The sequence below is a fragment of the Haliotis rufescens genome, unplaced genomic scaffold (assembly GCF_023055435.1).
Source record: "Haliotis rufescens isolate VD_foot unplaced genomic scaffold, xgHalRufe1.0.p SCAF_1, whole genome shotgun sequence".
Classification (NCBI taxonomy): domain Eukaryota; kingdom Metazoa; phylum Mollusca; class Gastropoda; order Lepetellida; family Haliotidae; genus Haliotis; species Haliotis rufescens.
In genome coordinates this window covers 84138177-84157236 of record NW_025963779.1, presented here as the reverse complement: position 1 = coordinate 84157236, position 19060 = coordinate 84138177, and the positions used below count along the sequence as shown (strand labels likewise).

General features: G+C 42.1%; 1 protein-coding gene across 10 annotated transcripts in view; it reads left to right on the top strand.

Annotated features, from left to right (window-relative positions):
• LOC124136961 (phospholipid-transporting ATPase ID-like) overlaps nt 1-18550 on the top strand; it is a 132276-nt gene extending 113726 nt beyond the window's left edge. For 6 of the 10 annotated variants that reach the window (XM_048402536.1, XM_048402537.1, XM_048402540.1 and 3 more), the window contains exons 18-25: nt 365-462; nt 1864-2042; nt 2166-2431; nt 4865-5048; nt 5506-5729; nt 5904-5987; nt 6949-7194; nt 8078-18550. In XM_048402536.1, coding sequence (XP_048258493.1) covers nt 365-462; nt 1864-2042; nt 2166-2431; nt 4865-5048; nt 5506-5729; nt 5904-5987; nt 6949-7194; nt 8078-8623 — 1827 coding nt within the window. In that variant the 3' untranslated portion in view covers nt 8624-18550. The remainder of the gene's footprint in view (nt 1-364; nt 463-1863; nt 2043-2165; nt 2432-4864; nt 5049-5505; nt 5730-5903; nt 5988-6948; nt 7195-8077) is intronic. The other 4 variants (XR_007222896.1, XR_007222895.1, XR_007222898.1 and 1 more) reach the window with 4 other exon arrangements.
• The last annotated feature ends 510 nt before the right edge of the window (nt 18551-19060 follow it).

Sequence of the window (19060 nt, the reverse complement as noted above, 5' to 3'; positions counted from 1 at the left end):
CGTGTGTGTTGTGGTATCTCGTCACATGTTTGTTCTTGTTCCTCGTCAGGTGTGTGTACTGGTACCTCGTCACGTGTGTCTTCTTGTACTTCGTCACATGTTTTCTGGTACCCATCACATATTTGTTGTTAAGCACAGCTGGCATGGACAATGGGTGTTTAGCATATGTGACTCTGTGACATTGTTGTACCAAAGTTCTAATACATGCAGTCGTTGGCTGTTCCAAAGTCTTATTATTTTAATGCTGCTGTGTTATAGCTGAAGGATTGATGACTGGGGTTGTGAAAAACATTCACTTCACTTCCTACATTTGATGCTTTAAACAGTCCCAAGTTATTAGTGACATTCTGCCCTTCTGTTGCAGGAGTTTGCTCAGATAGGTCTGAGGACGCTGTGCTGTGCATCCAAGGTCATCGACGAAAACTTTTATGTGGAATGGAGGAAGAAATATCATGAAGCCAGGTGAGGCAGTGAGATTGAAGCTGTGTGTATGTGTGTGTTAGTGTGTGTATGTGTGTGTATGTGTGTGTAAGTGTGTGTATGTGTGTGTATGTGTGTGTTAGTGTGTGTATGTGTGTGTAAGTGTGTGTTAGTGTGTGTATGTGTGTTAGTGTGTGTATGTGTGTGTAAGTGTGTGTTAGTGTGTGTATGTGTGTGTAAGTGTGTGTTAGTGTGTGTATGTGTGTGTAAGTGTGTGTATGTGTGTGTAAGTGTGTGTAAGTGTGTGTATGTGTGTGTTAGTGTGTGTATGTGTGTGTTAGTGTGTGTATGTGTGTGTAAGTGTGTGTATGTGTGTGTTAGTGTGTGTATGTGTGTGTATGTGTGTGTATGTGTCTCTCTGGGTAAGTGTAATTTGGGAGGTAGCTTGTGTGATCAAGCATGTAATTATGGAGGTATTTTCCTCAAACAAGACCATATGTGGAGCCTCTGCATATAAGGCTCACCCACTGCTGTATGTTCATTTCAGCCTTTGAAATTGATAGACAGGACAAAAGCACACTTAAACCTTATTTACACACCACTTTTGATGTTTTCAATACGATATTTGCAGTAGCAATGTTACGATCTATCTACCTGGATAATCCATCACTTGGGTACAATTTGTATCCCATTTCTTGGTCTCCCACACAGAGAATTTCTTTCATCAGTCTGCCGTCTGAAAACCAAAAACATTTCAGTTGTGTGTAGGATAAAATACGTCAGATGGTTTTTGTGAGATTTAAACCCGAATCCAAGTGATAAAAAGTGTCAACCCTGAGGTATTATCCAGAGGATGAGGGTTTTAAATCTCATAAAAAAAAAAAACAGGGAAAGTGTAACTAACTTTTAAACCGAGAAAAGAAACTTTAAACAGCATTTATCAACATTTTTTTTTTTCAAACATACTTTCCATGAATCTTAGGAAACAGGCATAAATGTCTGTTGCTGGCGTATGAAAAAGACATTCTTAAAAGCATTCTGATTCATCAGCGCGTCTCTAGTCCAGTGAGTGTACCACGAAGGTTGCGTGTTCGAGGCTCGGGATTATGAAGAAAACATTTTTCATTTGATTTTACATTTCATTACATTGTGTTCAAATGCAAAATAGTTTTTTTTGTGAGAAACATTCATATGTTACAATCTAAACTGTAAAAAGTTGTATTAATAAAATCCCAGGGTTATTATAACATATTATATAGCAAATATGACTTGAATATCCTATAAAATCCCTGGGATATCCTATAAAATCCTGGGGATATCATATAAAATCCCAGGGATATCATATAAATCCCGGGGATATCATATAAAATCCTGGGGACATTACAACATCCCTATTTATGAGATCTAGCCCGACTGGAGAACACCTTCCTCTTTGTTCTTCAGTACAACCTTGGACAACAGAGATGACAAGATGGATGATGTATTCGAGGAGATTGAGCAGAACCTGTGTCTCATTGGTGCCTCGGCCATTGAGGATAAACTACAGGACGGTGTGCCAGAGACCATTGCCAACCTGGCCTTGGCTGGCATCAAGATCTGGGTCCTCACTGGAGACAAACAGGGTATGTCCTCTTACTTTACAAGGTCACATAGAGGACAATTGACTTCTCTACTTAATTAGTATAATTCAGTGTAAGAATTGTTCTGTGCTAAAATCTTCAGCAGAAGTGTGCGCCGTGTTTCAGAGACGGCCATCAATATTGGTTACTCTTGCCGCCTGTTGACGGAGGAGATGGAGGAGCCATTCATCATTGATGCCGACTCCTTCGAGGAGGTGGAAGCCCAGCTGCGGAAGGCCCTGGAAGACATTGACAAGATGAAGACCGGCAAGCCAAACGACGGAGTCATCATCGCCAACGGCCAGGGAGCCCACTATAACGGAGCCAATGGAAATGTTGCCATCTCGGATGAATATGGGGAATTTGCAGTGGTCATAAATGGTCACAGTCTGGTAAGGAGAGGATTTGTGCTGTTAGACTTGGTGTATTACTAGCTATTTTATAGTCCAGAATATGAATTAGATATCTAAAAAGGGTGTTGTGGAAGATGACAACACACTATGTATCCTATGTATTCTACTCAAAAGAAGTTAAGGACCACTATCATATTACGATAGTGGAACATGAGGAAGTGGTCACAATGTATGACCTGGGCCCACATGCACAAAGCGATCTTAGCGCTAAGATGATCTTAACTCCCATACTTTAACATAGGCTTACAATAGTCTTAGCGCAAAGATCGTTTTGTGCAAGTGGGCCCAGGTAAATAGTTGATCATCATTCCTTGGATCCTTGTTCATGCTGTCAACCACTGGTTTGGCTCTTCCACTGATTCACAATTCACTGTGATAAGGCACAGGTCACAAATCAGGTTAAGCAACGTCGGTCACGGAGAGTCCTTGGACGGGTGACCGTGTTCTGCAGCTTGGCTCCTGAGAGTTTCTTGGGCTTCAGTCCTGCTCCACATTGAAGCACATGTAACACAGTTTGTGTCTCCTTCGGCAAGTGACTTTGTTCAAATGTGCCTCTGTTCATCAAGCAGTGAATGGGTACCCGGTAGGAGAAGATGACAATGTGGTTGTTAACCTTCTTGCACCTTACAGGCAGCTTTGGTTGTATACTCCCCTGGGAGCTGAGAATGATTGCTGAGTGCACACTGATCCAGTGACAGGGGTAATAGTAGTGCTTTGATTATGTCTGACTACGGCGTAAAACAACATTCACTCACTCACTACTTACAAAACACATTGTCCGGGCACCTTTTGTTTCACTTCTTGTATCTGCCCTGCCCTGCAGTGTGTATTACCGCCAGTGATGTACGTCATGTGATGTTTGTGTCTGACAGGCGTATGCCCTGAAGCCGGAGTGTGTATTACCGCCAGTGATGTACGTCATGTGATGTTTGTGTCTGACAGGCGTATGCCCTGAAGCCGGACTGTATATTACCACCAGTGATGTACGTCATGTGATGTTTGTGTCTGACAGGCGTATGCCCTGAAGCCAGTGTGTGTATTACCGCCAGTGATGTACGTTATGTGATGTTTGTGTCTGACAGGCGTATGCCCTGAAGCCGGTGTGTGTATTACCGCCAGTGATGTACGTCATGTGATGTTTGTGTCTGACAGGCGTATGCCCTGAAGCCAGTGTGTGTATTACCGCCAGTGATGTACGTCATGTGATGTTTGTGTCTGACAGGCGTATGCCCTGAAGCCTGAGTGTGTATTACTGCCAGTGATGTACGTCATGTGATGTTTTTGTCTGACAGGCGTATGCCCTGAAGCCGGAGTTTGTATTACCGCCAGTGATGTACGTCATGTGATGTTTGTGTCTGACAGGCGTATGCCCTGAAGCCGGACTGTATATTACCACCAGTGATGTACGTCATGTGATGTTTGTGTCTGACAGGCGTATGCCCTGAAGCCGGACTGTATATTACCACCAGTGATGTACGTCATGTGATGTTTGTGTCTGACAGGCGTATGCCCTGAAGCCGGTGTGTGTATTACCGCCAGTGATGTACGTTATGTGATGTTTGTGTCTGACAGGCGTATGCACTGAAGCCGGTGTGTGTATTACCGCCGGTGATGTACGTCATGTGATGTTTGTGTCTGACAGGCGTATGCCCTGAAGCCAGTGTGTGTATTACCGCCAGTGATGTACGTCATGTGATGTTTGTGTCTGACAGGCGTATGCCCTGAAGCCAGTGTGTGTATTACCGCCAGTGATGTACGTCATGTGATGTTTGTGTCTGACAGGCGTATGCCCTGAAGCCTGAGTGTGTATTACTGCCAGTGATGTACGTCATGTGATGTTTTTGTCTGACAGGCGTATGCCCTGAAGCCGGAGTTTGTATTACCGCCAGTGATGTACGTCATGTGATGTTTGTGTCTGACAGGCGTATGCCCTGAAGCCGGACTGTATATTACCACCAGTGATGTACGTCATGTGATGTTTGTGTCTGACAGGCGTATGCCCTGAAGCCGGAGTGTGTATTACCGCCAGTGATGTACGTCATGTGATGTTTGTGTCTGACAGGCATATGCCCTGAAGCCGGGGTGTGTATTACCGCCAGTGATGTACGTCATGTGATGTTTGTGTCTGACAGGCGTATGCCCTGAAGCCTGAGTGTGTATTACTGCCAGTGATGTACGTCATGTGATATTTGTGTCTGACAGGCGTATGCCCTGAAGCCAGAGTTTGTATTACCGCCAGTGATGTAAGTCATGTGATGTTTGTGTCTGACAGGCGTATGCCCTGAAGCCGGACTGTATATTACCGCCAGTGATGTACGTCATGTGATGTTTGTGTCTGACAGGCATATGCCCTGAAGCCGGTGTGTGTATTACCGCGAGTGTTGTACATTATGTGATGTTTGTGTCTGACAGGCGTATGCCCTAAAGCCGGAGCTGGAGAGGTTGCTGCTGGACCTGGGGTCAAGCTGCAAGGCCGTCATCTGCTGCAGGGTCACGCCGCTCCAGAAGGCCCTCGTGGTCGACCTGGTCAAGAAACACAAGAAATCAGTGACGCTTGCAATAGGAGATGGGGCTAATGATGTCAGCATGATCAAAAGTATGTTTCACATCGTAACTGAAGCAGATTTGCATTAAACTGGAAATACATGTAGTGTTCAAGTATATTCACAATTCAGCCAATTTTAAACTTTCAGTCTGCCTTGTTGTTTTCTCTAAGAACGTTTGTTGCCCGACACACAGTGAAGTGGCTGTATCAGCCATAATCTAAATGAATACACCAAGTCAGTGAGCCACCTTCTTAAACCTTACCACATTGCGAAGTAGTATAGTGGGTGATCTGTCCCTGAAACTATGCTTTGGTTCCCACCTTTGAAGGCAATTGATGGTGTTGCTTTAGGTTGGTCCACTCACTCACTCAAACTCTCCCATCCTCACATTCCTTTTCCTGTGTACAGTTTATGACCGACTGCTATGTGTGTTCCGCACCCTCTGTCTACAGTTTAGGTCTTCAGCTCCTTGTACAGTTTCTCAGTGTATGTTCCATCTGTCCGCAGTGGCACACATCGGTGTCGGCATCAGTGGTCAAGAGGGCATGCAGGCCGTGTTGGCCAGTGATTTCTCCATGGCTCAGTTCCGCTACTTGGAAAGGTTGCTGCTCGTCCATGGCCGTTGGTCCTACCTCAGAATGTGCAAATTTCTGCGATATTTCTTTTACAAAAACTTTGCATTCACATTGTGCCATTTCTGGTATGCCTTCTTTTGTGGCTTCTCCGCTCAGGTGAGTACTTTTGACATTTTTTCAGGTTTTTTTTTCAGTTTCAGTAAATGTAAATTCATGCTGTGCTTAAAGTTTTGTCTCATATGCAATGGCTCATTCTTGATTTGATAAAGTCCTTATACTGGAGATTGGTAGTTGACAACTGACATTGTTTCTGCACATCTTCAATTTCAGACGTTGTACGACCCCTACTTCATTTCCTTGTACAACTTGTTCTACACATCGCTCCCCATCCTGGTCCTCGGTATCTTCGACCAGGTAAGTCAAGCACAATATAACCTTGTTCATTTAATGTTCAGAAATCCAGTGGCTTCATCTCACCTGAGGGGCAGTTAAGTAGCCTAGTGGTTATAGCATTCGCTCGTCATACAGGAGACCTGGGTTCAATTCCCGACATGGGTACAATGTGTGAAGCCCATTTCTGGTTTCCCCGCCATGATATTGCTTGAACATTGCAAAAAGCAACATAAAACCAAACTCAGTCACTCTCTTACTCACTCATCTCACCTGATGTTGTACTGATCCTGAAAGTTTATGTAAACTTTTCAAAAAAATATTTTTTGAAATTTTGATTATTTCAAAACTGACCAGATTCGCAAGTTCATGTACTTATGTGTTGGCACTTTCTCCTTCATCTGTCTGTCCATCATTACTTCTGTAAACTGATACATTTTCAATATCTCCTCTAAAAAAGACTTATTGAGCTGATGTTTTTCATGGATGATTCCAGCAATGGTGTCTAAAATATTTTCCGATCAAATTTTGAGTATGAAAAAGGATATAACTATCCCATGTAAGTCCAATGTTTCTGCGGGCACGGGTGGCCAAGTTGTCTAAGGCGCTGTGATTCGCTGTGCAGAGGTGCATCCCTTGGGCACACAGATACCTATGATTGTGGGTTCGAATCCCGGTTCGCCCCGATTATGTTTCTAGGTTTGTCAGCAACATACCCGTGCTCGTGGGTTTCAGCGAAGTGGTAATCATCTGAGTCCTGCATCACTTCAGGCTTTCCTCCCACATTAAGCTGACACGCAGCGATATAACTGGAATACTGTTAAAAGCGGCGTTAAACCAAACTCATTCACTCACTCACTCAAATGTTTGTATTGAGACTCAAATTCAGCTTGGCATCCTCAGTGTTCATGTAGATGAGTCTGTTGGACAAGCAACCACTTCGGTTGATGCTACTGCTTGATTCGATGTGTATTGTGTCCTCCAGGATGTGAATGACGACTACTCCATCCGCTACCCGAAGCTGTACGCCCCGGGGCTGAAAGACGCACTCTTCAACAAGAAGACATTTATGTACAGTACCCTGGAAGGCATCATTACCTCCCTTGTGTTGTTCTTTATACCATATGGTGCCTTCAACTACGCCATCGGTCCAGATGGCAAGTCAGAAGTGGACCAGCAGTCCTTCGGCTGTGTCGTGTCCTCCATCCTCGTCGTTGCTGTCAATGTCAGGGTAGGAACTTGTGAAACACACTGTAGTTACTTAATATGTGAAGGCAAGGGGGTCAAGTCATCTACAATGCTGCAATTTGATGTGCATAGTTGCATCCCTTGGGCCTAATTGAGTCCAGGTTTGCCCCGATTGTTTCTAGGTTTTTAAGCACCTTTGCCGTGCCTTTGGGTTTCACCAAAGTGATTAAAGTCTTGAGACCTGCATCACTTTGGGCTTTCCTCCCACATTAAGCTGGCAAGTTTAACTGGAAAAATATATTGGCAGAATTAAACCCAAAACACTAACTCACTCACTCATGTTGTTGCCTTGGGGACCCTTGAAGATGCTGGGGTAGAATAGGTCTTCAGCAACCCATGCTTGCCGTAAAAGGTGACTATGCTTGTCGTAAAAGGCGACTAACAGGATCGGGTGGTCAGGCTCGCTGACTTGGTTGATGCATGTCATCGATCCCAATTGCGTGGATCGATGATCATGATATTAATCACTGGATTGTCTGGTCCAGACTCGATTATTTACAGACCGCGGTCATATAGCTGGAATATTGCTGAGTGCTGCGTTAAACAACAAACCAATCAAACCAATGTTGCCTTGGGATCCAAGCCTGTCAATTTTGCTGGTAAGTTATGCCTCAGTGCTGGGGTAAGGGGCTTGCAGAAGCTGCTGTTCTAAGACATCTTACGCAGAATTGCTTCCCTTTTATGTGCCAGGTTGTGATCTGAATCCTTTATTGTTCAAAGTGTATAATCTACCACGTTTGTGTACAAGTTATAGTAGGCATATATACTGGAAATATGCCATATGGAAATATGTGAGAATTCATTGTGCATCTTGAATCCCCCACCTTTAGATATATCAACTCTGACTTTTTCCATCTGTGTTTCAGTGTGCACTTGACACTTCGTACTGGACCGGGTTCAACCACTTCGTGGTATGGGGCAGCATCATCTACTATTTCTGCTTCATCCTCGCCTTCTACTCCGAAGGCATCAACTACTCATATGTGGGTGTGGCCTTCGAGGTGTTCTCCTCCGCCCAGTTCTGGTTCAGCCTCCTTCTGACTTGTACAGTGCTCATAGTGCCTGTCGTGGCCTACCGGTTCTACCAGACGAACATTACTCCATCCCTTGCTGATAGGGTGCGGCTACGACAGCGAATCAAGAAGGTTAAGTCACGATCACGTGACCTTCATGTGCGAAGACAATCCACAATGCGTCGAAGCACAAGGTCACTACGGTCAGGCTATGCGTTTGCTCACCAAGAGGGCTTTGGCAATCTTATTACCAGTGGTATAAACATGCGAGAACGGGCTATAGAGCGGAAAAAGGAACCAGTCACGCTAACAAAGATAACTCGCCATGACAGTCATAAGGCTGCTGGAGCCTCTGGAAATGGAGTATCTGATAACATTATCTTCGTGGAAAGGTTGTGATATCCTTCATGACAAGAACAATATTTTTAGATGACATTTGCCTTGATGTATATATTTGACTGTGCACTGGTTAATTGATAATGATTGGTTCTTGGAGTTGGTGCTTCATGTAAGACATATGTTGGAATTATATATATATATGCAGGAGTAGTTGTCTCCCTTTGGCTCCCACTCCAAAAGACGACTATATATGGGTGATTAAGGAGGATTAAATTGACAAACTCAATAACATTCATCAATATTTTTTACCTACATTTTACGATAGACGTTATCAATGTATTTTTCCTGTTCATGACCACATTAATAGTTCTGCAGAGAATTGAAGGGAGATAACTCTGGAAACTTATATGTTCAAGGACCAACCACATTTTAGTATATGACGATGACGTATGAAGCAGCTGGTTCATTTTGAGACGCAGTGTTGACAGTGATGGATGGATACATTCATCACCTGTCTGCAAGTGATACTGTGAAATGTGCACAGACGAAACCCAGGGTTTATTCACAAGCAGTGCATAATGACACAGTGTACATATCATACTCTTTACATATGTCAATAGCAGAGAGATGTATTTAATTGTAAATAATATAATTTTACCAAAACATAATGTTGATCATAATCATTTTTATGTATGATCTGGTTTCAAACCACATGATGTTTCAATGATGTTTTCTCATGTACCACATGAAATCAGTGATAATGTTAAATTTGTTGAAAATAAACGAAAGCAAGCTATGGTTGCTTAATGTTAGAGAATAAATTGCACTCTAAGTGTTTTCGAAAATATAGATGCTTAAAGGCAGCAGCAATCTTATATGACATGTAAGTGTTGGTGATTGTATTCCTTGTGGCTGTTGAAATGTTTAAGTTGTGTATTCAAGTTTTTGCTGTCTGCTGAGCGTCTCCATCTTCTTCACTCCAGATTCCATCAATTTCCATCGGACGTTATGTCCAAGCACTCCATCAGTAAGGCATATAATGTGTGTATGATTATGCCAAAATAATGTTCTACTTCTAATGCATATTATTGTTATATGTTTTTGTATTCCGGATGTAACTGGAAACTATTGGCTTTTAACAATTTGATAATCCTTCAGTTTTGGTGTTAACATGCATACTCAACCGAAATGCTGCTTCTGTTACACTTTCTTTGGAGGGCGGATCTTAAATTTTGAAAAATGTGAAGTAAAATAAAAATCAGATACTTTTTAGGGGTATTTTTGTAATCCCCAAGAGAACAGGTATGAACTGACTGAACCCCCCCCCCCCCCCCCGAATCCACCTGTAGATACACCTGTTGACTCGGCTTGCGTTAGACAAGATGGCTGCACAAGATGGTGGCCAGTTTCAATAATGCCCTCACACAGTTGCTGTGTTCTGTGTAACCTTGAGTCTGTGTCTAAACATAGTGAGGGTCATCATTTAGGTACTTATATTCCGAGTACATCAAACTGACCTGGCTCAAGGCTGCCTCCTGACCTGAAACCAGCCATCGTTTGTCAAACTGACCACTACATGATCAAACAGAGGTACTGTTAAAAGCTGCATGGAAAACAACTATCATCTTCATAAATCTCATTCAAAATGCTTTCTCTGAAGACCATACCATTTGCAGGATTTCAGGAACTTGTTATCTTCTAGTACTTGAAATTGTCAATAAAAGCTAAGTAAAGATAGAAAAATGGATGGTTAATTGATTATTGATAAACTGAGCTAGAATGTAGGCAGTAGGTAACTTAGATGCAGAGTGGCAGTATTATTATGTGGAGAACCGGCATCTACCATTGTAATAGCTGGTAGTCTGATATATACTTCTAAAAAAGGTTAAGGACTCCCCGATTCTTTCATATTACTATAGTTCATCTGTCATGGGATTGGGTGGTCCTTAACTTGTTTTAAAAGTATTGAACAGTACCGGTAATCAGTACTCAACTGTGTGGACATGTATATTATGAACAATCACATCACTTGCACAATGCATTTGATTTTTAACTAGGTGTTTAACATTTAGCAACTGTGTAATTGTCATAATGTGCTATTCAGTTGTTAACAACTGGATATTTTTTTAGGCTTGATCTCTTCAGAATGCAACTAATTTTTTTAATAATCATTTCTGTATGTTTGAGAGAAACAAATTCATATTTTCTTTATTCCTTGCATATCACAGGAGCAGTGATAGCTTCAGTTCACATCCGAGTGTTACTAAGAAGTGTTGATTGCCATGGCTACGAAGAAAACTTTTATAGTTGTAATATAACACTTGCTTTTGGAAACAAACCAGCTACCTATGATAAACATTTCTCAAAAAATATCAACATATCTTTTATTGTTTTTTTGTGTGTAAATGTTTCCTTATTTTATAACAGTGTGAAATTTGCTTTGAATATTGTTGTTGAGAGTGACCTCCCCTTATCTACAATGTCAATTTAGTTTTTTAGTTATTTTGTAACGTGTTGTACTAGGGTTTGGGTCAAGACTTGTTGCCAAGCACCCACACCACTGTTAGGTCACCTAATATATAGCAACTATATACACGTTTAATGTCCGAGTAAGATGATGGCAAGTTAATAATGAAGCATTAAAATGTTTTGTGGCAAGAGTCTAAAAAGACCTACACACCCCAAAAATTCAAACAAATGTTGACGGTATGACCCTGTGGCTAACATTATTCATTTCACCGTGTCTGGGTAGGTCACAGTCTAACCAGGATGTCGGACCTCTTGTTCCCCGACCGCCCATAACCCTGATGTATCAGTGAATTCTTCTACACTTGATAAGTGCCAAATCACTATGACTTAACATGAATGTTAATATTGCCTAGGATTGTGAATAAAACAGAAAATAACAATCCTTTTTTTTATAAAAAAATTGTTTTTTCGTGAGTTGCATTTTTTTAAATTGGGGAAAGAAATACAATATAAATTGATAGATTTATTTTAATTATTTGTTTTTTCTGCATCATTGTGGAAGCTGAGGTGTAACTTTGTCAATGTGTTTATTTCATGTATTCACTTAGCTTCCTACTTTCATTGAACTATGTAAGGGACTATTGTTTTTGTTTAATGCTGGAAGCATCTTATAGGATTTCAAATGAACTTTTGCAAAGTTTTATAAAATTTCTGGGAATGTTGTTTTCTATTTCATTCACATCCATATTTGTACATATATTGTCATGACTTTACAGGCGAGAGCTACAAGGTAGTCACATGTTTATGTGTGTATACCGGTGTATCACTGTGGGTTATCATGGATTTTATGTTTATGTGTGTATATATCACTGTGGGCAGTCTTGTAGTTGTATGTGTGATGTGTCAATACACCACTGTGGGTTGTCACGGAATGTAATCCACGTCACTTCTCCCAGTAGAAACAGGAAGCGTAGTCTATGTGCATAATGACTTGGATATATGACTCCATTGTGTGGTAATAGTATTCACACGTTACAGTAGGCCTCTGAAGGATTCTTCATGCTCATATCAGTGGTCCTTAGCTGATACTTCATATTTGTTTCATAAGAAAACCTCGGACATTATTTGTGCTAATCAGCAGTTATAAGTTGGCAAAAATCACACATAATTTGAATATCTTATACTATCCATGTCTTGAGAGCAATATGAATTATATTTTATAAATTGAACTGAGGTAAATCAGAGGACATATATCGGTATATGGTCACTGGGTAAATTATTAAAAAATGTTTCCGTTAATTCTTTGAAAGTTACCAATCTTTATCATGCTTGAGAATATTTGAAGACATCATTCATGCTGTCACCAATCGCACCTGTTGGCGTACATTTCATTGAAGGAAATAGAAGATATAACAGCCATTTCTACAAGATGAATTATCATTTGAATTCAGTTTAAATGTACATTTACTGTACATAGATTTGTTGTTCTGTACATAGATATTGGGAACGCCATCTTTCAACAAGGAATGTTTAAGCGTTGATCTATGTACATTGTGAAGCTAGACCGATCCAGGTCATGTTACACGTATCCAGTGATTGTGTTGATTTCAAATGATTCATATGCAAATTATATGTACTATTTACACACTGTTATCATATTGATGAAACTATTTTTAAACTATTTTGTCATCCTCAGTGTGATACAGAATATGTAAATATTTTCATGTGAATTAAGAAATGTGTTGCCATGGCTGCATCGTTTCCATGGTGACCTATATAAATATATATATATTTTGTTTGTATATTATACACCCTTGTTTCTTTCAGCCAACTCTAAACGTCCTATTCCAACTGAAGCCTGTTCTTGTAAACACTCTTAAGGGGTATGTTTGCACGAATAAATAGTCATAATAATTCCAATGACTGAATGCAACTAAATCATCATGTGATTTTGAAATACTAAGTGCAATTTTGGTGCAGCTGGAAATTTCGTGGTGTATATGTTGTGCTGATGTAAGAAGTAAGAATTTTGTGAATAGTATTTCTAGTATGTCATAATAAGGAGAATGACTTTTTGAACATGGTGATACATAATAAGGACAACATTTATTGTAGAGATGTGATGGTTGCCTGTCAATTGTTGAACTGCTTACAAGGGCCTTGGTTTGGCTGAACATGTGCTTGATAAGCAGACACACGTACTCTTGCCACAGAGTGGTGTGAACATTGACGTCTGTCTGTCTGTGTGTGTTACTCTGTGACAACTGAACTTGCTCCCTTTGTGTTCACAGTATAAATATTCTCTATATCATGCTATGTTTATGGAGCATTGCGCATTCTTTTGTAATGATTAACACCTTTGCTTATCAGTTTGACCTTCAGCAAATGCATATCTCCCTGATGCCTACCCCTAGTCAGATGTCCTAGACATAAGAATAGCACATGAACTGACTACCTGACAAGTAATTCTACCTCCACAACCCTGTAATCTGGAACTTTACCCTAACTTTATGATTGACCTTTACCTTAACCACTGACCTTGGCTCGAACACTATCACTAACCTTGACATTACCATTAATCTCATTGCTGACCTTGGCTCGAACACTATCACTAACCTTGACCCTTACCATTAATTTCATCACTGACCTTGACCCTTACACTAAGACTCAACCCTGACCTTTACTTCAACTGAAACTGACCCTGATTCTATCTCCACTTCTGAAGTGAACATTAGTCAAGCCAAATCCTGCTCCTCACCTCTCTGCTAACTCATCCATACATTGAGTGACAATTACGACTACACACACGCCATCACCCCGACTCCTCCATCCTCATGTGGGATATGTACTTCGTATCTACGTGGTGAGTTCTGGTTATTTCCATTGAAGATGTATGCAGCTATCATAACTAGGTTCATCACACTTGAGGTGCAAGTCTACAAGTAGCATATACTGAAAATTGTGTGCTCACTACAAAAGAATTTCCAAAAATCTATTCACGATCCCTAGCATTTTTTCGTTCAGTATATATACATACCAGAGGCCGTCCTTTTTTGGCATGGTGTACACCCTCGCCTGTCTGTCATTGCTAGTTATCAGTCACCACGAACACCATCCTATTTCATAGATAGCAGAACTCACATCCAATATTCTTGTTCAGGTTACAGAAGGTCAAGCTGGTTGCTGTGAATACACAATGCCATTTAGAAAGTGGTCAGATGTAACAAATGTTATATTTGGGATAACACTTTCTTAGTAAAGTACAGATTCTCGTACTTTTTTGGGGTTGAGTCCAGTCTGGGATTCGATCCCACACTTGCCAGAGTGAGGCACCTAATCGCCAGCACACAAAGTCAGCGATCTAACCCACTCAGCCACTGAGGCTTCCACAAAAATGAAAGTCCGACAACTGGTAGTCTAGATCACGTACTTTGAGTACCCCTCTGACAAGTGTAAATTGGCACGCTATGAATACACAATGCCTGAGAATACAAAAGTACGAGAATCTGTACTTTACTAAGAAAGTGTTATCCCAAATATAACATTTTTACAAGCTGGTTGCTCTAGTCATGGAAAAGGGGCCATCCATTTAAATAGCAGATATGACTAAGTAGTGAATATGACCAACAACATTGACCAGTAAACATTTGTCTACCCATATGTCTAAGTAGCAAATATGTCCCAGTACTGATAATAATCAGTTATGATAATATGGACCTTTGAGCAGCTATCTGTTAGCTACTAGGAATCAACAATGATAAAGACATGCCTTGTCCTGTATATGCCCTCATCTTAGTATCCTGTCACCGTCTACCAGACACCCATAATCTGTGTGAGACACAGCGGAGAAACCACACATGATGATACTGAGGGTACAGGTAGAGGTCATCTGCATGTGGTCCCTGGTACAGGGAGAGGCCATCTGCATGTGGTCCCTGGTACAGGGAGAGGTCATATGCATCTGGTCCCTGGTACAGGGAGAGGTCATCTACATGTGGTCCCTGGTACAGGGAGAGGTCATATGCATCTGGTCCCTGGTACAGGGAGAGGTCATCTACATGTGGTCCCTGGTACAGGGAGAGGTCATATGCATCTGGTCCCTGGTACAGGGAGAGGTCATCTGCATGTGGTCCCTGGTACAGGGAGAGGTCATATGCATCTGGTCCCTGGTATAGGGAGAGGTCATCTGCATGTGGTCCCTGGTACAGGGAGAGGTCATATGCATCTGGTCCCTGGTACAGGGAGAGGTCATCTGCATGTGGTCCCTGGTACAGGGAGAGGTCATCTGCATGTGGTCCCTGGTACAGGGAGAGGTCATCTACATGTGGTCCCTGGTACAGGGAGAGGTCATCTACATGTGGTCCCTGGTACAGGGAGAGGTCATCTACATGTGGTCCCTGGTACAGGGAGAGGTCATATGCATCTGGTCCCTGGTACAGGGAGAGGTCATCTACATGTGGTCCCTAGTACAGGGAGAGGTCATCTGCATGTGGTCCCTGGTACAGGGAGAGGTCATATGCATCTGGTCCCTGGTACAGGGAGAGGTCATCTACATGTGGTCCCTGGTACAGGGAGAGGTCATCTACATGTGGTCCCTGGTACAGGGAGAGGTCATCTGCATGTGGTCCCCGGTACAGGGAGAGGTCATCTGCATGTGGTCCCTGGTACAGGGAGAGGTCATCTGCATGTGGTCCCTGGTACAGGGAGAGGCCATCTGCATGTGGTCCCTGGTACAGGGAGAGGTCATCTACATGTGGTCCCTGGTACAGGGAGAGGTCATCTACATGTGGTCCCTGGTACAGGGAGAGGTCATCTACATGTGTTCCCTGGTACAGGGAGAGGCCATTGGTGGGCCCGCTCACTACAGTACAGCAAGATATCTATGTTTCTTTTCACTTTCTTGTTAATCAGTTTGTTCTCATACATCGGATGTCAATAAATTGTACTGTCAGTGACGTTTGTGTAAATTATTTGATGAAATTATGCATATAACATTTTGTTACATTGCTATGCTCTTTTATGTTTTTTTAGTGTTTTTTTAATTGTGCACAAAGTCATATCATTTCTTCCATTTGTTTCCTAGTTGTTTTGTTCGGGGAAACAATTTCAATTGTTTTGTTATCCATCTGTTTATGTTGCCATGGGACCAAGATTTGTTAGGTGTTTTCACATGGTAAAGAGGCTTTATTTGAAATATTCCACACTTTTTTTAATGTAAAAGCTTCGACTTAACAAATTATGTTGAAAACTCTGAATTTAATTTCAATATTATTTTCAAGCTTTAAGCATGAAAATAATGTAACAGGGACTAAATGGAGTTGTTTTACGAACATGTAATGTTTTATGTTTCTTGGGTTAAGCCCCTTTTTCTAATATCATGGTCGGTATTTTATGCCGACAGTGAAGTCCCACATTCTGTACCCAACATGCAATGTCATCCTGACCAACACTGACGAGTAGCTCTGTCATGGAAGAAAATGCCTGTTCTTGAGAGTAGTTTATCACTTCTGTTATATGTCCTTGACTCAGCATCAGCCCTGTGGGTTCCTTGTTAGAACAGGTCCCCAGCAACCTATACTTGTCATAAGAGGTGACTAAGGGATCAGGCGGTTGATGTGGTAGATTGTGTGTCATCATGCCTCCACGTTGGGCCTTGCTCATAACATCGATCTCTGGTTTGTCTGGTCAGACCTAGTTTAGTTATTCATAGGCTGCTCTGATATTGCTGATATATTTCTGACTGTGGCATTTGTCCTCAAGTAAACCCAATGCATAATCACCATCCAGGGCTTGTAAGAAAACTGCATGTCAGCAATACAGAGTTGGGGCAAATGGGATGATCGTGGTCATCGTTGGTATCCTTGATGGCTGAGGGGTGGCCAAGCAGATCAAGTTGACTTCCTTCAACTTGGATGTACTTGGGAAAAGAACCAATTGATGACCATGACTGTGGCTTGGAGTGACACCCTCACTATCGACCATTGGTTTGCCAGACAGGTTGCCATGTTAGGTTAACATAGGTCCGACTGCAGTGACCTACATTCACTGGTATGCAACTTGTCTGCATTTTATAGTTAAGGACTGGAACTGCTTATATTTGTCCGTTCTTGTTAAGTTGTCTGGAGAATATCATATTAGGGGCATGTACTTTGTATGTTCTGGCACTGTTGGGATCAAATTGGGGGCGTGTACTTTGTATGTTCTGGCACTGTTGGGATCTTATTGGGGGCATGTACTTTGTATGTTCCGGCACTGTTGGGATAAAGTTAGGGGCGTGTACTTTGTATGTTCTTGCACTGTTGGGATCTTATTGGGGGCATGTACTTTGTATGTTCCGGCACTGTTGGGATAAAGTTAGGGGCGTGTACTTTGTATGTTCTGGCACTGTTGGGATCATATTGGGGGCATGTACTTTGTATGTTCCGGCACTGTTGGGATCATATTGGGGGCGTGTACTTTGTATGTTCCGGCAGTGAGAGGCTCATATTGAGGACGTGTACTTTGAATGTTCCGGCAGTGTGAGGATCGTATTGAGGACGTGTACTTTGTGTGTTCCGGCAGTGAGAGGATCATATTGAGGACATGTACTTTGTATGTTCCGGCAGTGTGAGGATCTTATTGAGGACATGTACTTTGTGTGTTCCGGCAGTGTGAGGATCATATTGAGGACATGTACTTTGTATGTTCCCGCAGTGTGAGGATCATATTGAGGACATGTACTTTGTGCGTTCCGGCAGTGTGAGGATCATATTGAGGACATGTACTTTGTATGTTCCCGCAGTGTGAGGATCATATTGAGGACATGTACTTTGTATGTTCCCGCAGTGTGAGGATCATATTGAGGACATGTACTTTGTACGTTCCGTCAGTGTGAGGATCATATTGAGGACGTGTACTTTGTATGTTCCGGCAGTGAGAGGATCATATTGAGGACGTGTACTTTGTATGTTCCGGCAGTGTGAGGATAATATTGAGGACGTGTACTTTGTATGTTCCGGAAGTGAGAGGATCATATTGAGGACGTGTACTTTGTACGTTCCGGCAGTGTGAGGATCATATTGAGGACGTGTACTTTGTATGTTCCGGAAGTGAGAGGATCATATTGAGGACGTGTACTTTGTATGTTCCGGCAGTGAGAGGATCATATTGAGGACGTGTACTTTGTACGTTCCGGCAGTGAGAGGATCATATTGAGGACGTGTACTTTGTACGTTCCGGCACTGTGAGGATCATATGAGAGGTGTGTTTATTCCGGGACTTGAGGATCATATCAGGTGTGAGGATCATATTTGGGGGTTTGTACATTCTGGCACTGTGAGGGTCATATTTAGTGTGTACAGGATTGTCTCTGCACTATGAAGATCATATCACGATGTATCAGTTGCTTGTCCTGACAGTACACTATGTTTATGTCCCATCATGCTCCTCCTGACTGCTGTTAGCCGTTTATTGTAACATTCTCAAATTTACAAGTGATTTTTTTCTGAGATATGGCAATAAAATGAATTATTTTCAAAATGAGTTTGTAATTTATTGCACTTGATTTGTTGCAAGTGCTGGATGAGATAGCAACCGGAAAACAAGTGCAGCAAGTATATTTGGTTGACCTGTCCTCTGGCCAGGCTGTCATGATGTCCCTACAGACCACTCTTTATATAGAGACCGGGGTGGCCTGGTAGCCTAGTGGTTAAAGTGTTCGCTTGTCACGCCGAAGACCTGGGTTCGATTCCCCGACATGGGTACAATGCTTGAAGCCCACTTCTGGTGTCCCCAGCCGTGATATTGCTAGAATATTGCTAAAAGCGGCATAAAACCATACTCACTCACTCATATAGAGACCACTGGCTTGTTGATAACTTGTACTGCACTCCTAAGGACTGTGCCTGTTGTCCCTAGCAGTATATCTGGCTAACTTGCAGTTTCCAGGACAACCATGCAGTATATCTGGCTAACCTGCAGTTTCCAGGGCAACCATGCAGTATATCTGTCTAACCTGCGGTTTCCAGGGCAACCATGCTGTATATCTGG